Raw genomic sequence first — 17,753 nt, 5'->3', positions numbered from 1 at the left:
TTACTTTTTTAAGAAAGAGGCATTGCGCCTTAGTTATTAACATGCCCTACAATTAACCTAATGCACAATACAATGAGGCCTCCATTATTGATTAACTGAGTGGAACTGAATTTTAAATGCTCAGTGTTATCTTTCCTGGACTCAGTGTTTTGTCTAAGGTGTTTTTTCTTTTGTGTGGCTATGTATTTGTGATTTTTTGCTAGCAGTCACTGACACATCAAGTACGGCATTGAACAGTCTGAACAATCTCTCTTGACTTTTCTGACAGTGCATGTCTGTGTTAACTCTTCATTCTCCCTTTTTTAATGCATTTGTCCTAACAGGAAAGCACCAAGTTGATGTCAGCAAAGTACTAAGGGAAGCAAAGAGCCCTGGAGGCAAGGACTCATTTCATGTTGTTCATTAAAATCTTGGCATTGCCTTCAAGGAACTCTTAACACTTAGACTTATGACCCAAATCAAAGTGACAAATTGTAAGTGACACGTTTACAAAGAATTGTGGCATAGCATTAACCAAAAAGTGTAATCAATATTTGTATTCCTTGAAGGGAAGTATATTTGCAGTGGACTGAAAATGGATTATATAAATTTATGCTGTTCATAGTTTAACCTTGAAGGAATAAAGTTTTCTAATGACGGATTGTACATTCTCACTGACTGATCGAAAAGATATAGGATTATTTCCTTTCTTCCTAACATCCATTGATATATTTAGAAACTAACAGTCATGCTATTGATTTTTTGAATGATCGTTGCATGTTTTCCAATTGAGTGGGATGCATGGATATGCTTTGCTGCTTTTGCATTTGCAATGCCTTTGCTGGATGGCAAAAATGTGTGCGGGTTTCACACAGTATGGGGGGAATCTTACCAAAAAATGGCAGAGTTGTTTCTGGCAAGAAAATTGGTGTTTTTCTCTACAGACACACTCCGGTTTTCTCTTCAGATCTGATGACACTCTGCCTTTAAAAATTGAGGGGGCGTGTTTCACGCAGGGGAGCGGGACCACAACATGCCTGCAAAACCCGGCTGTGCTGAGATCAGAATATATCTATAAAGGGCACCCCAATCATAACAGGAATAAACCTCTCCCCCAGCCCACCGTGGAAGTCTCAGGGGCTCCCCTCTCCATCCCCGAATGAAGTTGGCATTTCTCTACCCCCTTCCTCCCCAATCATCCACCCCCTCCCCCAAAGCACAGTCAGAGCTGCCACCCACTGCCAACCTGGCAGTGCCATCCTGTGCCAAGGGGCAGTGCCAAGTGCCATTGCCAGGCCACTGAATATCTGGTGAGGGGGGAAGTTCCTGAGAGCATGCTAATGTATTGACATGCTAATGTATTAAAATGAGCTTCCCAGGTTCCTGTAGTGTGTTTCACACCACTCCACCAGTGACGGGCATGGAAGATCATAACACCAAAACTCACTGGCGTGAATTGCACTTTCCGGATTTTGAGAATGCGCCACTATTCCCACAGATGGAGAGTGTGGGGTCAAAATCGTCTCTAAATCAAGGAAATAGCCATTCAGAAATATCCTTGAGGACATTAACAGCCTTAATCCTATCACAGATTCTTCTGTGTCTATTCTATTGTGAACACCACATATTCAAAGCACGTAGGGATGGATTTTTATTTTAACTACTTGGTAAAACAAATCACTCACTCGTTAAAAAACTTGCCTCATTGCCATTGCACTGATTTCAATGGAATTAACATGTAAATGGTTCCAAACTGTGAAGGTGATCCACTTCAGATGTTAATGATCATGTGCTGAACATGCAAATCAACTTTACTGATTGGATTTTCATCCACAAAGTAGGTAATGGGAGACCCTTTACAGTATTAATTGCTAAAACTGCAGATAATTTAAACCTCTACTTGTGTAAACAAACATTATAGAACTGACAGAAGGGATCAGAGAACCAGAGCTGTCAATCAAGAAATGTTTTTCCTGAAGCTCAGATGTTTCCACATGCAAAAGTATTTCTGGCATCTTAGCCAAGCCTCATTATGTATCCTTGGCTGAGAGCCCAGACATCCAATAGAGTACTGAAACAGCAGAACGCCAGGGAAAACATTGCTGGATTGACAGTTATAGCATTCTGATCGATGCTATCAATTGCACTTATTTATATAATTGCGCTTATTTACATAAATAAATGTTTCAAGTGCTTGTAGTATCTCCTATTGATAATGAAAGGGTCTGGATGATTGGCAATTTTATTGGGCTATAGAAAAACATTTTTTGAGAAAATAGGAAGTTTTCTTTAAGAAAGTGGAAATTTATCTTTGAATGACATTTTAAAATCTTATTTTACATCATATTATCACTCTATGGTTCAATGGGTGAAATTTTCCCATCCCACTCACCACGGGAATCATAGCGGATGGGACAGGAAATTTGGTGGACCATGCAAAGGTCCGTTGACCTCAGGTGGGATTTTCTGGTCTTGCGGCAAGTGCAGCTGGAATATCCCGCCCAATGGTTCTATACAGTATCTGGTGGATGATTGGGTGTGGTATTGCCATAGCTTGGAATTTGAGGCATGAGGGCACATGGGAGTAAGTGGGGGCATACCTTGGTATGGGACGTGGGGGGCCGTAATAGGTGGGTAGGATGCATACCTTGGCATGGAGAATGAGGAAGATCTTTTGAACTTATCTTTCACAAAGTACCCTCACGCAGACTATGGTTCACAATGCTGCTGAGGTGCTGTGAACTACTGTTCTTTGAAAAGCTTGCCTGACTCTATGGAAAGTGCAAAGGACTAAGACATGCCTATACCTGCAATGGAGCATCTAGGTGGGGAGTGTAGGGTGCAGGCTCACAACCCAAACCACTGTGCACCATTAAAAGACATTCCCAGTAATCAGAAACCCCAGGAATGGGATTTGGAACTCCGGAATTGGGTCCCGGCTGTCATTTGTTTCCTTTCCATGGAGTTTCCTTGACTCCATGAAAATCATGGTGTCTTTAATTTTGTTCTGACTTTTTAAACACCAGTCACAATTTGCATTATCTCGCTAGTTCTTTTAGGCTTAGTCCTTAATATTTTTTCTGCAATGTCCTTGAGGATGGCAGTCGAGCCACTCCACAGTCAGAACCATGGTGGCCAAGTTCCATTAATTGTCCCAACTCAAGTGAGCTGTTATTTTTTTTTCTAAGCCCATGTGTATTGCTGAGGGATTAATAGATTAAAAACTCTACCCCATTCAAGAAATTAAAATTTATATCATGCTTGCATCTATTTGAACAAAGAGCCACAGAAACATTTTTGTAAATGGAGAGAGATCAATGTCAGAAAAATAAGTGTTCCAGATTAAGGGCGTCTGTCATCAACCATGATGGGGACTTGTCTGTGATTCTAAAATACTACCATCTTCTTTTTCTTACTGATAATATTTATGACATTTTAAGAACATTTTCATTTTTTATGCCAGTGAGAGAAATTGCAGGATTTTTCAAGCAAATGAGTTGTATTTAGAAATAAATAGCTTTCCTCAAAATGCGTGGCTAAACTAATTGAAATAGTGTTCATACCTCTAAGTACCATTTAGTACCTGAGGCTTTTTAATTTCTACCATTGCATCAGGTAAACTAGCTCAAAGAGATTCCCCTGACAATTATTATATGTACAAACAATATTGTAAATATAATAACATACATACAATAAATAACTTCCTTGTCTCTCTGAAAGAGAATTCAAACAATAAATCATTTTGCAGGTGTTCCATTTTCTCCTTTTAATCTTTGAACTATTTTCTTTATTTCTTACTGCTCTTTCCTTATATGCATTTAGGAGGTTTTAAAGCTTTAAGCTCAGACCCTATGAAAGTCATAGATGAGGCTGTGGAAGATACCTCAGATTGGATCTATGGCTTTATATCTGTACTATGTGATATATTAACAACAACAGAATACCCTGATGACGATATGGATGAAGGTATTAAAAAAAAACCACACTTGTATGGTAGATATATTTTATATGTAACATGAATATAAGATGATCAAGCACTATGTCCAGCCTGTTTAAAGTAACCAGAATCACTTTATTCCCCTCATATAATTTAAAGTACTGTAATATTTCTGCTCACTAAGCTTTCACTGTGAGCGATTGAGATTTTTATGAACTTGGAAAGCTTCCCACCCTGAAAATTCTGAGGTACTTTTCTACTTTATTGCTATTTAAAGAGAGGACATTCATCTCCTAACTCTTGATAGTTTCAAATGTTTACAATATTAAAGATTAGCTATTTGATTAAAAAAACCCTGCAAGTAATTTTGATCCCTGCTCATGTTAGGACCTGATTATTGGAAATTGTTTGGCATAATGGATTAGGACTTGCCATTTCACCCCTCAGAAGAAGTGGTAGGATGAAAATCTCTCTCTGCTGTAAGGAGTCCTATGAGAGATCTGTTTGTGGAATCTCAAACCAGTTCCCTGTGGGCATGGGGAAGTGTGTGAAACTGATCACAAGTTACCATGCTTTGGTAATAATTAAGCAATCTGATTCAGAGGTGCTAGAAGAAAAGCTGATGTAGAAAATGGAAATGTCATACTGATTCAGTAGGGAGATGGGTTTCTAAGTTTCAGGTTAAGGCACATTGTTTCAGCATTTAGCTCATACCACATTCAACTGGGAAGTATACAAAAAGTATGAAAATGTCCCTTTTTTGAGCACAAGTATTTCTCTTTGCGTGAAATCAACTTTTATTCATAAATGGAGCTAGAGTGGGAGGTAAAGCAAAATAAATATATAGAGATATGTTCGTAAACTGCTCCTAGCTTAGAGAATCTTCAGCCGAGAGTGCTGATCATGATTTGGATTCTTGTTTCTAATGGTTTTCCATTCATTAATTGCCATCACCATAAAATAACATAATCAGTGAGTCAGGCTCGAAACTGGTAGCATATGCCTCATGACACGTACTCCGATCAATTTCTGGCTTTGCAAATTCAGGCTGTGAATGAATTATTGAAATAAAGGGTGATGGCGACCTTGTCGAAAAAAACCACACAATAAACCAGAAATAGTACTGTTAATATTTCTTATTAGCTTGACATGGGGGAAACAAATACATATTTGAACGCAACCTGATATAAGCCACAGAACTCATGTCAAATATGTTTTCAATAAATTAAACTCCTACTGCAAAAAGAACAAAGAAATTGCTTCATAAGAATATAAAAGCATAGAATTTAAGTTATATTTACTGAAACAGACATAAAAGAATGCACAAGAAGAATGCCAGTTCCTAAATGCTTGAATGATTCTTGAGATTATAATACCAGCTGTGTGGTACAAGCTACTTTCTTTCATTCTCATTCATATTTTAAAACATCCACAAAGCTAAAAATACAATGCTTTGTCCACATTGATCGTTGCAACTGGGAAGCTGAACAATTATATCCAAGATATCTTGTCAAAGGAATGATTTTTTGAGGATGATTTTTGGTTGAAGTGCCCTTGTGTTATTTTAAGTTGCCTTGTATAGTTAGTATTTAAAAAATTGCATGCTATCTTTTATCTAATTTTTTTTTCTAAGCTTAATTGCATGTGACTGTTAATGAAAAACGGATGCATTTTTTCTCACTTTGACTCCTTGTATGATTCAGTGCACTAACATTTTTATGATGAATATTGAATGCATTTTAAACTTGGATTCTATAAACTCCTCAGAAAAGTTAACATTGTTAAAGAGAAGTACAAGCCACTAAAAATAAAATAAAATCTTTAATTGTCTGAACTTACAATTATGAAATTGGAGATGCTGCTTTGGACACTGGAAGGCCAATTGAGCCACTTAATTCACAAATTAAGGGCCACTTCCTACATCCATAGGCATTTTTCTATGTCAAGAGAGTCCGCCACCACCTGGGGTGACGAGCCAGTGCAACCCAGTGGCCCTTCAGCAGACTCCAGGGGTGGGGGGTGGACTTCCTTATGGGTACTCGATGGCCTATGGAGGTCCCTTTTGTGGTAATGGTTGCCTTCATTGCAATGGTCCGACTGGTGTTTCAGGATTCCTGATTGACATATTCTGGCTATCTGGTTCCAGTTTTCTCCAACCTACCTGGGTGGCATGGTGGCACAGTAGTTAGCACTGCTGCCTCTCATCACCAGGGACCCAGTTTGATTCCCGGCTTGGGTCACTGTCTGCGCTGAGTCTGCACATTCTCCCAGTACCTGTGTGGGATTCCCCACGGGTGCCACAGTTTCCTCCCACAGTCCGAAAGACGCGCTGGTTAGCTGCAATGGCCATGCTAAATTCTCCCTCAGTATCCCCGAACAGGGGATTTTCACAGGAACTTCATTGCAATGTTAATGTAAGCCTACTTGTGAGACTAATAAATAAACTTTAAACTTAGTCAGTGCTCTTCGAGGGCTTCCAATCATTGATGCCCACTCCCTAGAACTGCAACTTCAGTAATGGACACTACTATTACTGGCAAGGCTGAGGCTGCTGAGCTGCCAACACTCTGATCGGCCAAGCAGCTCTTGGAGATGTGCCGCCTCTTGTCCTACCATCCGCTGAAGTGGCAATGCCTCCGGCAGAATCTAATGAGAGTGAAAAAGTCAGAAACCTGCCAGTGTAAATCACGTTACAATTTTCCCAATGCTGGGTCAACGGGAGTTAGTCTTCCCACTGGCTGGTGGTGAGAATTCCATTTGCATTCATTTGGATCTCATGACTGCCATCCTGCCTGTATCCTGTCAGGCCTTTGCATCATACCAGCAGGAAATTACTTCAGCATCAACCCAAATGATAAAGAATGGTGTGCACAAGATGACCTGCAGTTCACAAGAGACTTTGAGGTGAGTGCAACAAAGCCTTTCAGCCGTATTGCTGCGCTGCTTCTGACATGCTGTTCACCAGTCTGCTGGGGCAGGCTGATTCCTGCCCTCCCTCTCCATACCACACTGGTCTTCATGAACAGCATCGTGCTGCTGAATCCATTAACTCTCTTGTGTCATTGTCTCAGAAAAGTACTGAGCCTGGAGTCAGGGATTACAGGGTTCTTCTTCACTGTGGTGCTACACACCAATATCTATCTGTACAGAACTGTGCAGTGGGATCCATGCAGTCACCACAACAAAGGTTTGTAGTTGGATAGAAAGCTGGTTAGCAGATCGGAAGCAAAGAGTTGGGATAAATGGGTCATTTTCTGATTGACAATCAGTGACTAGTGGGATTCCGCAGGGATCTGTGCTAGGATCCCAACTGTTCACATTATATATTAATGATTTGAAAGAGGGAACTGAATGTATTATCTCCAAATTTGCAGATGATACAAAGTTGGGTGGGAGGGTGAGCTCTGAGGAGAATGCAGAGATGCTTCAGCATGATTCAGACAGCCTGAGTGTGTGGGCACATGCATGGAAGATGCAGTATAATGTAAATAAATGTGAAGTTATCCACTTTGGTAGCAATAATAGGAAGACAGATTATTACTTGAATGGATGCAAATTGAGAGAGGTAGAAACTCAATGAGGCCTTGGTGTCCTCATGCATCAGTCGCTGAAAGTAAGCATAAAGGTATAGCAGGCAGTAAAGAAGGCAAATGGTATGTTGGCCTTCATAACGAAAGGATTTGAGTATAGGGATGGGGATGTTTTGCTACAATTGTATAGGTCATTGGTGAGGCCACACCTGGAGTGTTGTGTGCAGTTTTGGTGTTCTTATCTGAGGAAGTATGTCCTTGCTATAGAGTAGTATAGCGAAGGTTTACCAGACTGATTTCTGGGATGGCAGGTCTGTCATATGAGGAGAGACTAAGTCGGTTAGGATTATATTTACTGGAGTTTATAAGAGTGAGAGGGGATCGCATAGAAACTTATAAAATTCTAACAGGGTTAGACAGGGTAGGTTCAGAAAGAATGTTCCCAATGGTGGGGGTGTCCAGAGCTGAGGGTCATAGTTTGAGGATAAGGTGTAAATCTTTTAGAACTGAGGTGAGGAGAAATTTCTTCACCCAGAGGATGGTGAATGTGTGGAATTCACTACCACAGAATGTAGCTGAGGCCAAAACATTGTCTGATTTCAAGAAGAAATTAGATAAAGCTCTAGGGGTTAAAGGGATCGAGGGGTATGGGGGGAACCATACAGGATATTGAATTTGATGATCAGTCATGATCAAAATGAATGGCAGAGCAGGCTTGAAGGGCTGAATGGCCTACTCCTGCTTCTAGTTTCTATGTCTAAGACCAGGGGTGGAGTGTGAGGTGAGACCAGGGGTTAGGGGTAGCCTGATGAAAACAAGACGGTCAATGTTTAAGGAGGTCTATGCAAGGAGTTGGGGAAGGTGGTGGTGGTATGGAAGCGCATGGGCTCATGATGGCAGGCAGAGGGGCATGGAGACGGATGAAGAAAAACAATGGAAGGTAGAGGGTAGACCCAAGGGAGAAAAGCTGGACCCCAACAAGGCTGCATAAAAAGCTAACAAGGGGATCAAACAGATATCACATCATTTACTGGAAGGGGATGCACAGAGGTTCCAGATGCTGTGGGTAGAGATCCAATTGGTATGGGCAGGTGATGGACTCGAGGGGAAGGTGGTTGAACTAAGAAACAGACTTCCTCTTGAGGCCGTTAACCTTCTTCATCTGGATTTCTGACATCCTGCACACTCTGGTGAAGACAGGTAGGCTGGAGAGAATGATATGAGTATGCTGGACTGGTGTTTACGTATGGTGCCAAGACCTTAAACCCCAGCTGATAATAGGCAGATGAAACAGTTGCCAGCCCACCAGGTGAATCTGAGAGAAACTTGTCTGTGCATAAATAATGAGGTTCCAATTGCAGAATCTGGCATGAGATCCTGCTATTGTGGCCAGCGCACGAGGCATTGCCAGAGCTGCTCGTCACTGCACTTACTCTTGAAAGTGGAGAAATCTGCCCAATATTTGGGGGAGGGTTCAGATGGGAAGAAGGGTGCCATCGTTCTTCAGCATCACTCAAGCGTAGCAGGCAGCAATGGAGATAGCCAGGACAGTGCAAGAGTTGCCACTAAGTAGTATTGGTTAATCATAGAATCATAGAAACCCTACAGTGCAGAAGGAGGCCATTCGGCCCATCGAGTCTGCACCGACCACAATCCCACCCAGGTCCTACCTCCACATATTTACCCGCTAATCCCTCTAACCTACACATCTTAGGATTCTAAGGGGCAATTTTTAACCTGGCCAATCAACCTAACCCGCACATCTTTGGACTGTGGGAGGAAACCGGAGCACCCGGAGGAAACCCACGCAGACACGAGGAGAATGTGCAAACTCCACACAGACAGTGACCCGAGCCGGGAATCGAACCCGGGACCCTGGAGCTGTGAAGCAGCAGTGCTAACCACTGTGCTACCGTGCCGCCCTTGTCTTACCACTGCAGCAGCTTCCACTTTTATAGGCTAATTCCTATCATTTACATAAGAACATAGGAAATAGGAGCAGGAATAAGGCCCATTAAGCTTGCTGCGCCACCATTTAATAGGATTATCACTGATTTGGGGCTTCAACTCCATTTTCCTGCCCGCTCCCCATATCTCTCAATTCACTAAGAAAACAAAAACCTCTGTATTCCAGACTTAAGTGTATTAAGTGGCACGGTTGCATAGGGGGTGGCATGGTGGCACCGTGGTTAGTACTGTTGCCTCACAGAACTAGGGACCTAGGTTCGATTCCCAGCTTGGGTCACTGTCTGTGTGGAATCTGCACGTTCTCCCCATGTTTGGGGATTTTTACAGTAACTTCATTGCAGTGTTAATGTAAGCCTACTTCTGACACTAATAAATTAAACATTTACCGATGGAGTACCCATAACCCTCTGGAGTAGAGAATTCCAAATATCCACAGCCCTTTGATTGAAGGAATTTCTCCTCATCTCAGACCTAAATGATCTGCCTCTTATTCAGGCTCACCTGCCTCTGTTCCCAACTGGTGAGGTAATTCCAAAACTTCACCTCCATGTGACTACTAACCTGCTCATCCACTGTGAGTGTCGGTTCGGTCTATAAAACATGTTTGAAAATTGCCAGTAGCTCAGAGGTGTTCCATTGAATAGATTGTGTTGAGGAAAATGCTCTGGCATCATTAGACTGGTTGCCTCAGGGCTCCCGTGTCCATCTTCCCTGGACCTCCAAATCTGTGTAAGGAACAGAGCTCCACCTGAATGATTAACAACAGCTGAATATATTTTTAAAAAATGTTAAAAAACATTTTTAAATATGAGAAAAATGCTTTGTTAAGGAATGACCTAGAACATGGCAATAGAAATTTATTTTAGGTAGTAACACAAAATGAACGTTACCGCATCTGTTATATAGTCCATTCAGTTCTAAGCAGGAGGGGAATAAGCTCCATTACACTGTGGTTTTGGAAGACCTCATTTGGGAAAAAAAATCCCATTTTTCCCTTTGCCCTGTCTGTTGCTGCCTCGGATCATTGCAGGTGATTGTTATGGGACAATTTGATTGGCTGACTAGTGGGGAATGACTGTAATTTGCAGTGGAGCAGAATTCTTAGAACATCATTGAATTTATATAAGTGTTACCATGAGATGTATAAAGCACTAAAAGTTACAGCACAAGGAGACAGACACTAAAGCGCAACAGTGGGTTTGGGCTGATTGAAGCAGTCATTGAAACAGCTTATTGCTACAGCATCGTAGCATGAAGTATGTCCTTTCCTACCCTGTGGCCACAGCAGCAATGAAAGTAATGGGATTTTTCACAAATAGGACATGCCTTGAAATGTAATTGCACCACTCTCATTTACAAACTATCCGATTCTCAGGCTAGGATCATTAAAATTTAGTTAGAGTTCACCAAGCTGTGAAGTAAATTCCTCTTTAGCTGTTGTTGTAATATAGATACCGCTTTTAAAGCAAGGAGACCTGATGTTATACTGGAAGCTGCGCCTCACTTTAAAAAGTGGGTCAAAAGATCTCTGTGCAGAGGGCACTGCTCCCCATTGTGGAACTGCAGCCCTATAGACGTCCACTCTAGTCTCAGGGAAGGATCAGACTGTGAACACAAATTAACTTCAAAGTTTTATTGAACGAATATGAGATTACAGCAAACAGATCTCTATATCATACTCACAGGTAGAGAATCCACCAGGATCCAGGAATGTAATCATCTGGAATTCTCTGCCCACTGAAGTGGTGGAGGCTACCTCGTTGAATATGTTTAAGTCACGGATAGATGGATTTCTGATCGGTAAGGGAATTAAGGGTTATGGGGAGCAGGCGGGTAAGTGGAACTGATTCACTTCAGATCAGCCATGATCTTATTGAATGGCGGGGCAGGCTCAAGGGGCTGGATGGCCTACTCCTGCTCCTATTTCTTATGTTCTTATGTAACTCAGGCTATTTCTGATTAGAAGTATCTGACTGAAGAGATTTATAGACCTTTTTATGCCTTTTTTACAACACACCTATTTCTGATCACAATATGATGCGGCTCTCTCACTATGTGATATTCCTTAGTCTAGAAACTGATTCAAATCATATTATTCCTGAGCAACAGTATATATACTGATTAGTCTGCACAGTGGGGTCTTGTGGCACAGCATGTGGCCACAAGCTCTGGGTTCAAGTCTTACTTCAGGACTTTATGGCCATGGAAGGTGTGTCTATAATGTGGTCAAACAGGTTGATTATCAACCTGTAAATCCTTCCAAAATACCTGATGGCAGGTGGCAAGAGCAGGAGAGTTTCCTGGTCACCTGTATGGCAGAAGGTAATGGCAAACCACGACAATACTTTGCCAAGCATAATCAAGGAGTGGAAATCCAATGCTGTCTTAGGGCATGGTACCTAGAGGAGGAGTCTACACAACACCATTAGAGAGGTGGTTTCCATCACTAGTTTCTGATTCTGGGTTACTACATCTTGTTTTCTCAGTGCTTTTTCGCTATATTTTTGTATGAATGGTAACACTCCCCATTTAACTATCATAAACTGACACATTAAAGAGTTTATTTTTGGAACCCAGTTCTACATGAAAACAGGTCATCACTTGTGCACCAGCTGTCTTATCTTTTTCTGGCTCATATCTGTCCTCTCTGTAACTCCCTGCATTAGTTAACCCATTTAATCCTTTTACCCATCGCAAATTATTAACCTGTTATATTACACGCTGCTGCACCTACCCACTAACTTTTAATGCCATGAGAATACAGACATTAGCTTCCATTACATGCTCGGAACAACAAAGTAGAAATTCTCCCATATTATTTTTCTTACAACATATTAAAGATTCCACACTAAATTTATGGAGTTCTCAGGAAGTTCTATGAACCATCTGGGCATTTTTAAACATTGCTTTCCATTGGGTCTGTAATTACACTCCACCTAGTGTTAAGGCCAGGTGTTGTGGGACTACCTGCTAAAGGTGCTCTCACACAGGGCAGGATTTTCCGGCTGCGCTTGCCTCAAAAGCTGAAAATCCCACCCAAGGTCAACAGACCTTTGCATGGTCCCCCCTCCCCCCCCGCCGCCGCTACGATTCCCGTGGTGGGTGGGAAGGGAAAATTCAACTTCCCATCATCAGTGCTCTGAGGGGTGATCAGGACGAGACACACAAGTTATGCTGCTGCCTCCATCTCAATGTGCATAAGAAACTTGAAAGAAGCCTTTGATAAATTGTTTACGTGTATATTAAAATTGTGTAACATTAACAAACAGGTTATTTTAGAACAAAGCTTATTTTCTATTTCCAATATAAATCTGTTCTAATACTTTGAGCACAACAAAAAGTTCCTAATTCAAAGCCTTTGAAAATTGAACACTATAAAGAGCAATCGACTTCTTGCTTAACTTAAAGAGTCTGAAATGGACATGATGAAAGAGATTATTTTCAATTATTCTTTTCTGAGGAGAATGAGCTGAGTTGGTGAGCTGTGTTTGTGTTGCATGTTCTTGCTGTGGAAATTCTGTAATATATAAAAATACAATTATGGTTTGGAATGCTAATCTTTCCTGCGTCAAAGTGATTGTTAACATTTCATGTTTTATTTTATCGGATAATAATTGATCTGTGTAGAGTTTTCGTACTTTAATATAGTCGATGCCTGTTGGCACTAGATGATTATACTGCTTCATTTTGTTTTTTTATTCCCCTGATTTAGATGAAATTGAACCTCACTCAAAAAAGAAAGGTGAGTGATATACAGAATCAAACTGTCCATGTGCACATAGAACATAATTAGAAGGAATTAAGGAAGAATTAAAAAATATGTCAAGTCTTGCCAGCCAAAACCAATAAAGTTGTCAGTACAGCTGGTTCCTGAGGCAGCTTAGCACAGCACTGCTCATTGGAATCATAGAATCATAGAGTGCAGAAGAAGGCCATTTGGCCTATCGAGTCTGCACTGGCAACAATCCCAGCCAGGTCCTATCCTAACCCCATGCATTTACCCTAGCTAGTGCCTCTGACACTAAGGGGCAATTTAGCATGGCCAAACCACCAAACTAGCTCGTCTTTTGGACTGTGGGAGAAAACTGGAGCACCGGAGGAAACCCATGCAAACACAGAAAGATGTGCAAACTCCACACAGACAGTGACCCAAGCCAGGAATCGAACCAGAGTCCCTGGCACTGTGAGGCTGCAGTGCTAACCATTGTGCCACCATGTCACCCACATTTGATAGGCGGACCAGAATTCTCCAGCCTCATCCGCGGCTGGGATTCTCCATTCCTGCTGTAGTGAATGGATAGTTGGGTGTGTGCCAAATTCTCCAGCGGTAGTGGGGCGTATGAGACTGGAAGATTCCAGCCAGGGGGGCAATTCTCCCACCCCACTGGTGCTAATTTTCTAGCGCAGCAGGGTGGAAGAATCTCACAGCCGGGCATGTGCAAGATTCGTGCATGTGTACCCACCACGAGTGCATCTCCCAGCCCTGGATTACTGGGGCAGTCAGATCTGCACTGGGAAACCAGCTGGAAGACCAGATAAGTAATTTTAATATATTTTAAATCTGTTCTTAATGTAATTAGTGGGCACAGGACTGAATTCTCCGGGCCTGCTAGCCTCTCCTACTCCACCAGAGTATTTCACTCTAGTGGGAATTACAGTAGGTCCCCACTTTCGGGGAACTATCAGGACAATCCTGATGGGGTGAAGGGGGGCAACCGGGGACCCTCAGGGGGCCGGGCGGTGGGGCATGGTGCCACCTGGCAGTGCCAGCCTGTGCCCCTGGCACTGACCAAGGGGCAAAGTGCCCATGCCCAGGGGGCACCTTGACACTGCCCATTGGGCAAGGGGTGGGGGTCCCGCTGCCACTCTGCATTGGGATCAGTCAGGGCAGGGGGGAGGCCAGCGATCGGGGTGGATTGGGGGTGGGGTTAGCTGAGGGGGGGGGTGAGTTGTGAGGGGGGGGTCAGCCAGTGGGGGGGGGTCTGTGGTGGGGGGGGGGGGTGGGTTAGCCTCCCTGGGGGTCTGCACTGTGGTGGGGGGAATCATCACTGGTGGGGGGGGGGGGGGGGGGGGGCTGGAGATTGGGGCGAGCTGAGGGGGTGGGGGTCTGCCTGCTGGGAGATCGACACTGCCTGGGGGCGATCTGTGGGGGGAAGGGGGCGGCTGGAGATCGGGATGGTCTGGGACAAGGGGGGTTGAGGCTGGCCCAGGAATGGTAGGGGGGTAGTGATTGGGCCGTGGGGGGGTTTCGGGGGCCAGCACTGCAGGGGTCCCAGGCTGGCCAGTGATTGAGCTGACCAGCAAATGGGAGGCTGTCAGTTTGGGGCCACCACGCATGCACAGAGTTATGCTGATTTCAGCCTCCTGGGTGGAAATAGGCTCCACCCCCTGAAATCTAATGATATTCACGCTGGTGGCCTCTGCATTGCCCAGAGTGTGGGAGATTCCAGTGTGAACTCACACTGAAAAAAAACATGAATTACTCCAGTTTTCCCGCAAATTCGACACTTGGCACTTTTTTGGGAGAAATTCTGCCCATGGTCTTTATGATTATGGTCACTTCAGATTTAAATGCCTATTATTAATAATAATTACTTTAACAGCCTAATGCATAATTTTGGTGCCTCAGCATCCATAAGCTTCAATATGTGGAAAGCTTTCAGTCGCTGCCATAACTCCACAGGTGATTCTCCCAGCCGGGAGACTCAAGCAAAGGCCATGTAGCGAGCTCCCCACTGGACGCCATGGCCTCCACGAATCTCCGGCCGCCGGATGATATTCACGCCAGTGCACTCTGCAGTGCATACAGTGCCGGATTTAGACTTGGTGAGGCCCTAAGCTATATAAAGCTTGGAGGCCCCTTGTTAAAAAGTTACACCAAAAGGCCTCACAAAGGTGTGTACCAAAACAGGACCTTGGGTTGCCCCAAAAAAATTGAAAACATAATTATGCCTTTTAACGATTTAAAGTGAAAAATACAAATTATTTTCAAATGAATGCATTTACTGATTATATATTTATCATTTGGCTGGCTTGATCTCTCTCATAGATTTTGGTAATTTTTTGAGTTGCTCTTCAAGCTGGTGCTTTCTTTTTCTTTTCTGGTATCCGCTCTTAAATGTTCTCTTCATTGTAAACCTTCTGAAATTTTGTGAGGCCCCTGCGGATTGTGAGGCCCTAAGCTGTAGCTTGTTTAGCTTATGCCTAAATCCGGCACTGAGTGCATAGAGTGCAGGAGATTCATTTTGAAAATCCCGCTGAAAAAGTCAGCAGGATTTACTCCAGTTTTTACGTGAATTTGACACTTAGAATTTTTTCGGGAGAATCCCACATTTCTTTTATCCTTTCATGGTATGGTTGATGTCACTGGCTAGGCCAGCATTTATTGCCCATTCCTAATTGCCCTTGAAAAAGTGATGATCACCTCCTTAAACTGCTGCAATCCATGCGGTGTAGATATACCAACAGTGCTATTAGGAAGGAAGTTCCAGGTTTTTGGCCAAGCAATATTGAAGGATCAGCGATATAGTTCTAAGTCAGAAAGGCTTTGAAGGGAACTTGCAGACAGTGTGTCCCCTTTCATCTGCTGTCCTTGTCCTTCTATGTGGTTTTGTGCTTTAACGGATCATACAGCATAGAAGAGGCCCTTTGGCCCATTGAGTCCACACCGACACATTAGAAACACCTGAACTGCCACCTAATCACATCTGTCAGCACTTGGCCCTGAATGTTATGATGTGCCAAGTGCTCATCCAGATACCTTTCAAAGGATGTGGGGCAACCCGCCTCCACCACCCTCCCAGGCAGCGCATTCCAGACCATCACCACCCTCTGGGTAAAAAAGGTTTTCCTCACAACCCCCCAAACCTCCTGCCCCTCACCTTGAACCTATGCCTCCTCATGACTGACCCTTCAGCTAAGGGGAATAGCTGCTCTTTATCCACTCTGTCCATGTCTCTCATAATCTTGCACGCCTCGATCAGGTCGCCTCTCAGTCTTCTCTACTCCAACGAAGACAACCCAGCCTATCCAACCTCTCTTCATAACCTAAATGTTCCATCCCAGGCAGCATCCTGGTAAATCTCCTCTGCACCTCCTCCAGTGCAATCACATCCTTCCAATAATGTTGCAACCAGAGCTGCACACAATACTCTATCTGTGACCTATACAAAGTTGTATACAACTGCAACATGACTTCCCTGTTTTTGTAATCTATGCCTTGATTGATAAAGACAAATGTTCCAGATGCTTCTTTCACCGCCCTACTAACATGCCTTTCCACTTTCCGAGATCTATGGACAAACACAGAACTTCCTAGTGTCCTACCATTCATTGAATACTTTCTTGCCAAATTACTCCTTCCAAAGTGCATCACCTCACACTTTTCGGGTTAGATTCCATCTGCCATTTATCTGCCCATTTGACCATTCCATCTATATCTTCTTGTAGCCCAAGACATTCTGCCTCACTGTTAACCACCTGTCCAATCTTTGTGTCACCCACAAATTTACTAATCCTACCCCCCACAGAGTCATCAATTTCATTTATATAAATAACGAATAATAGGGGGCCCAAAACTGATCCCTGTGGTATGCGATTGGAACTGGCTTCCAGTCACTGAAGCAGCTTTCTGTCATCACCCTCTGTCTCCTGCAATGAGACAGATTAGAAACAAGACAATTAAGCAGGTATAATCCATAGTGTGCATCAGTATTAAAAGACATTTGACATGTATTTTCCTTACACACAGTTATATCAATTGAGGCCATTAGGAGAATTTTCAAGTCCCTTGATCCTGTCTTTGATCTATGATGTATGTGCTATTGTGCAATATTTATTAATCCACAAAGTTAGCTGGAGAATCATAATGGTGTCCGTTCCAGCTTAAATCTAGTAATATTGTTTATAAATAGGATAATTTTCAAAGTCGTGCTGCTTGGATGAGATAGATAAATTAATCCTCATTTTTAATTTAATCTGAATAAACAAAATAAAATCAACACAAAAACTGCATGGGTATATATTAACAATTGGCATTCAATGTGTCAGTAATGTCAGCAATGATTGGTTTCAGCAGCAAGCTACACACTAAAAATGAGTTCTAATTAAAATTAAGTTCCTACAACACTTAATATTTAGACTCTTATTGCCATTTTGGATGGATCTGGCAGCATGTTCAGCACCTTCTGACCAGCATCTGTTCAGCTGAATAAGATCCCGTTTGTGAATTCCTCTTCACTGCTGTGAGACTGGCAGGAGCCCATCTGTTTCCTCCAGCCCTGATTTTGGAGAGGCCAATTGTCGGCGGGATGGTCAGTTTCCAGCCTCGGCTTGTCCAT

The 17,753-nt window shown here is 42.9% G+C and overlaps 1 protein-coding gene across 50 annotated transcripts in view; it reads left to right on the top strand.

Annotated features, from left to right (window-relative positions):
• trdn (triadin) overlaps positions 1 to 17,753 on the top strand; it is a 452,817-nt gene that overhangs the window by 49,124 nt on the left and 385,940 nt on the right. For 48 of the 50 annotated variants that reach the window (XM_078212805.1, XM_078212795.1, XM_078212797.1 and 45 more), the window contains exons 4-6: positions 324 to 377; positions 3,802 to 3,945; positions 13,127 to 13,156. In XM_078212805.1, the coding sequence (XP_078068931.1) occupies positions 324 to 377; positions 3,802 to 3,945; positions 13,127 to 13,156 (228 nt within the window). The remainder of the gene's footprint in view (positions 1 to 323; positions 378 to 3,801; positions 3,946 to 13,126; positions 13,157 to 17,753) is intronic. The other 2 variants (XM_078212798.1, XM_078212806.1) reach the window with 2 other exon arrangements.

The sequence above is a fragment of the Mustelus asterias genome, chromosome 5 (assembly GCF_964213995.1).
Source record: "Mustelus asterias chromosome 5, sMusAst1.hap1.1, whole genome shotgun sequence".
In the NCBI taxonomy this organism is placed as follows: Eukaryota; Metazoa; Chordata; class Chondrichthyes; order Carcharhiniformes; family Triakidae; genus Mustelus; species Mustelus asterias.
Note: the sequence above shows the minus strand (reverse complement) of the source record. Positions and strands in the feature narration are given on the sequence as shown.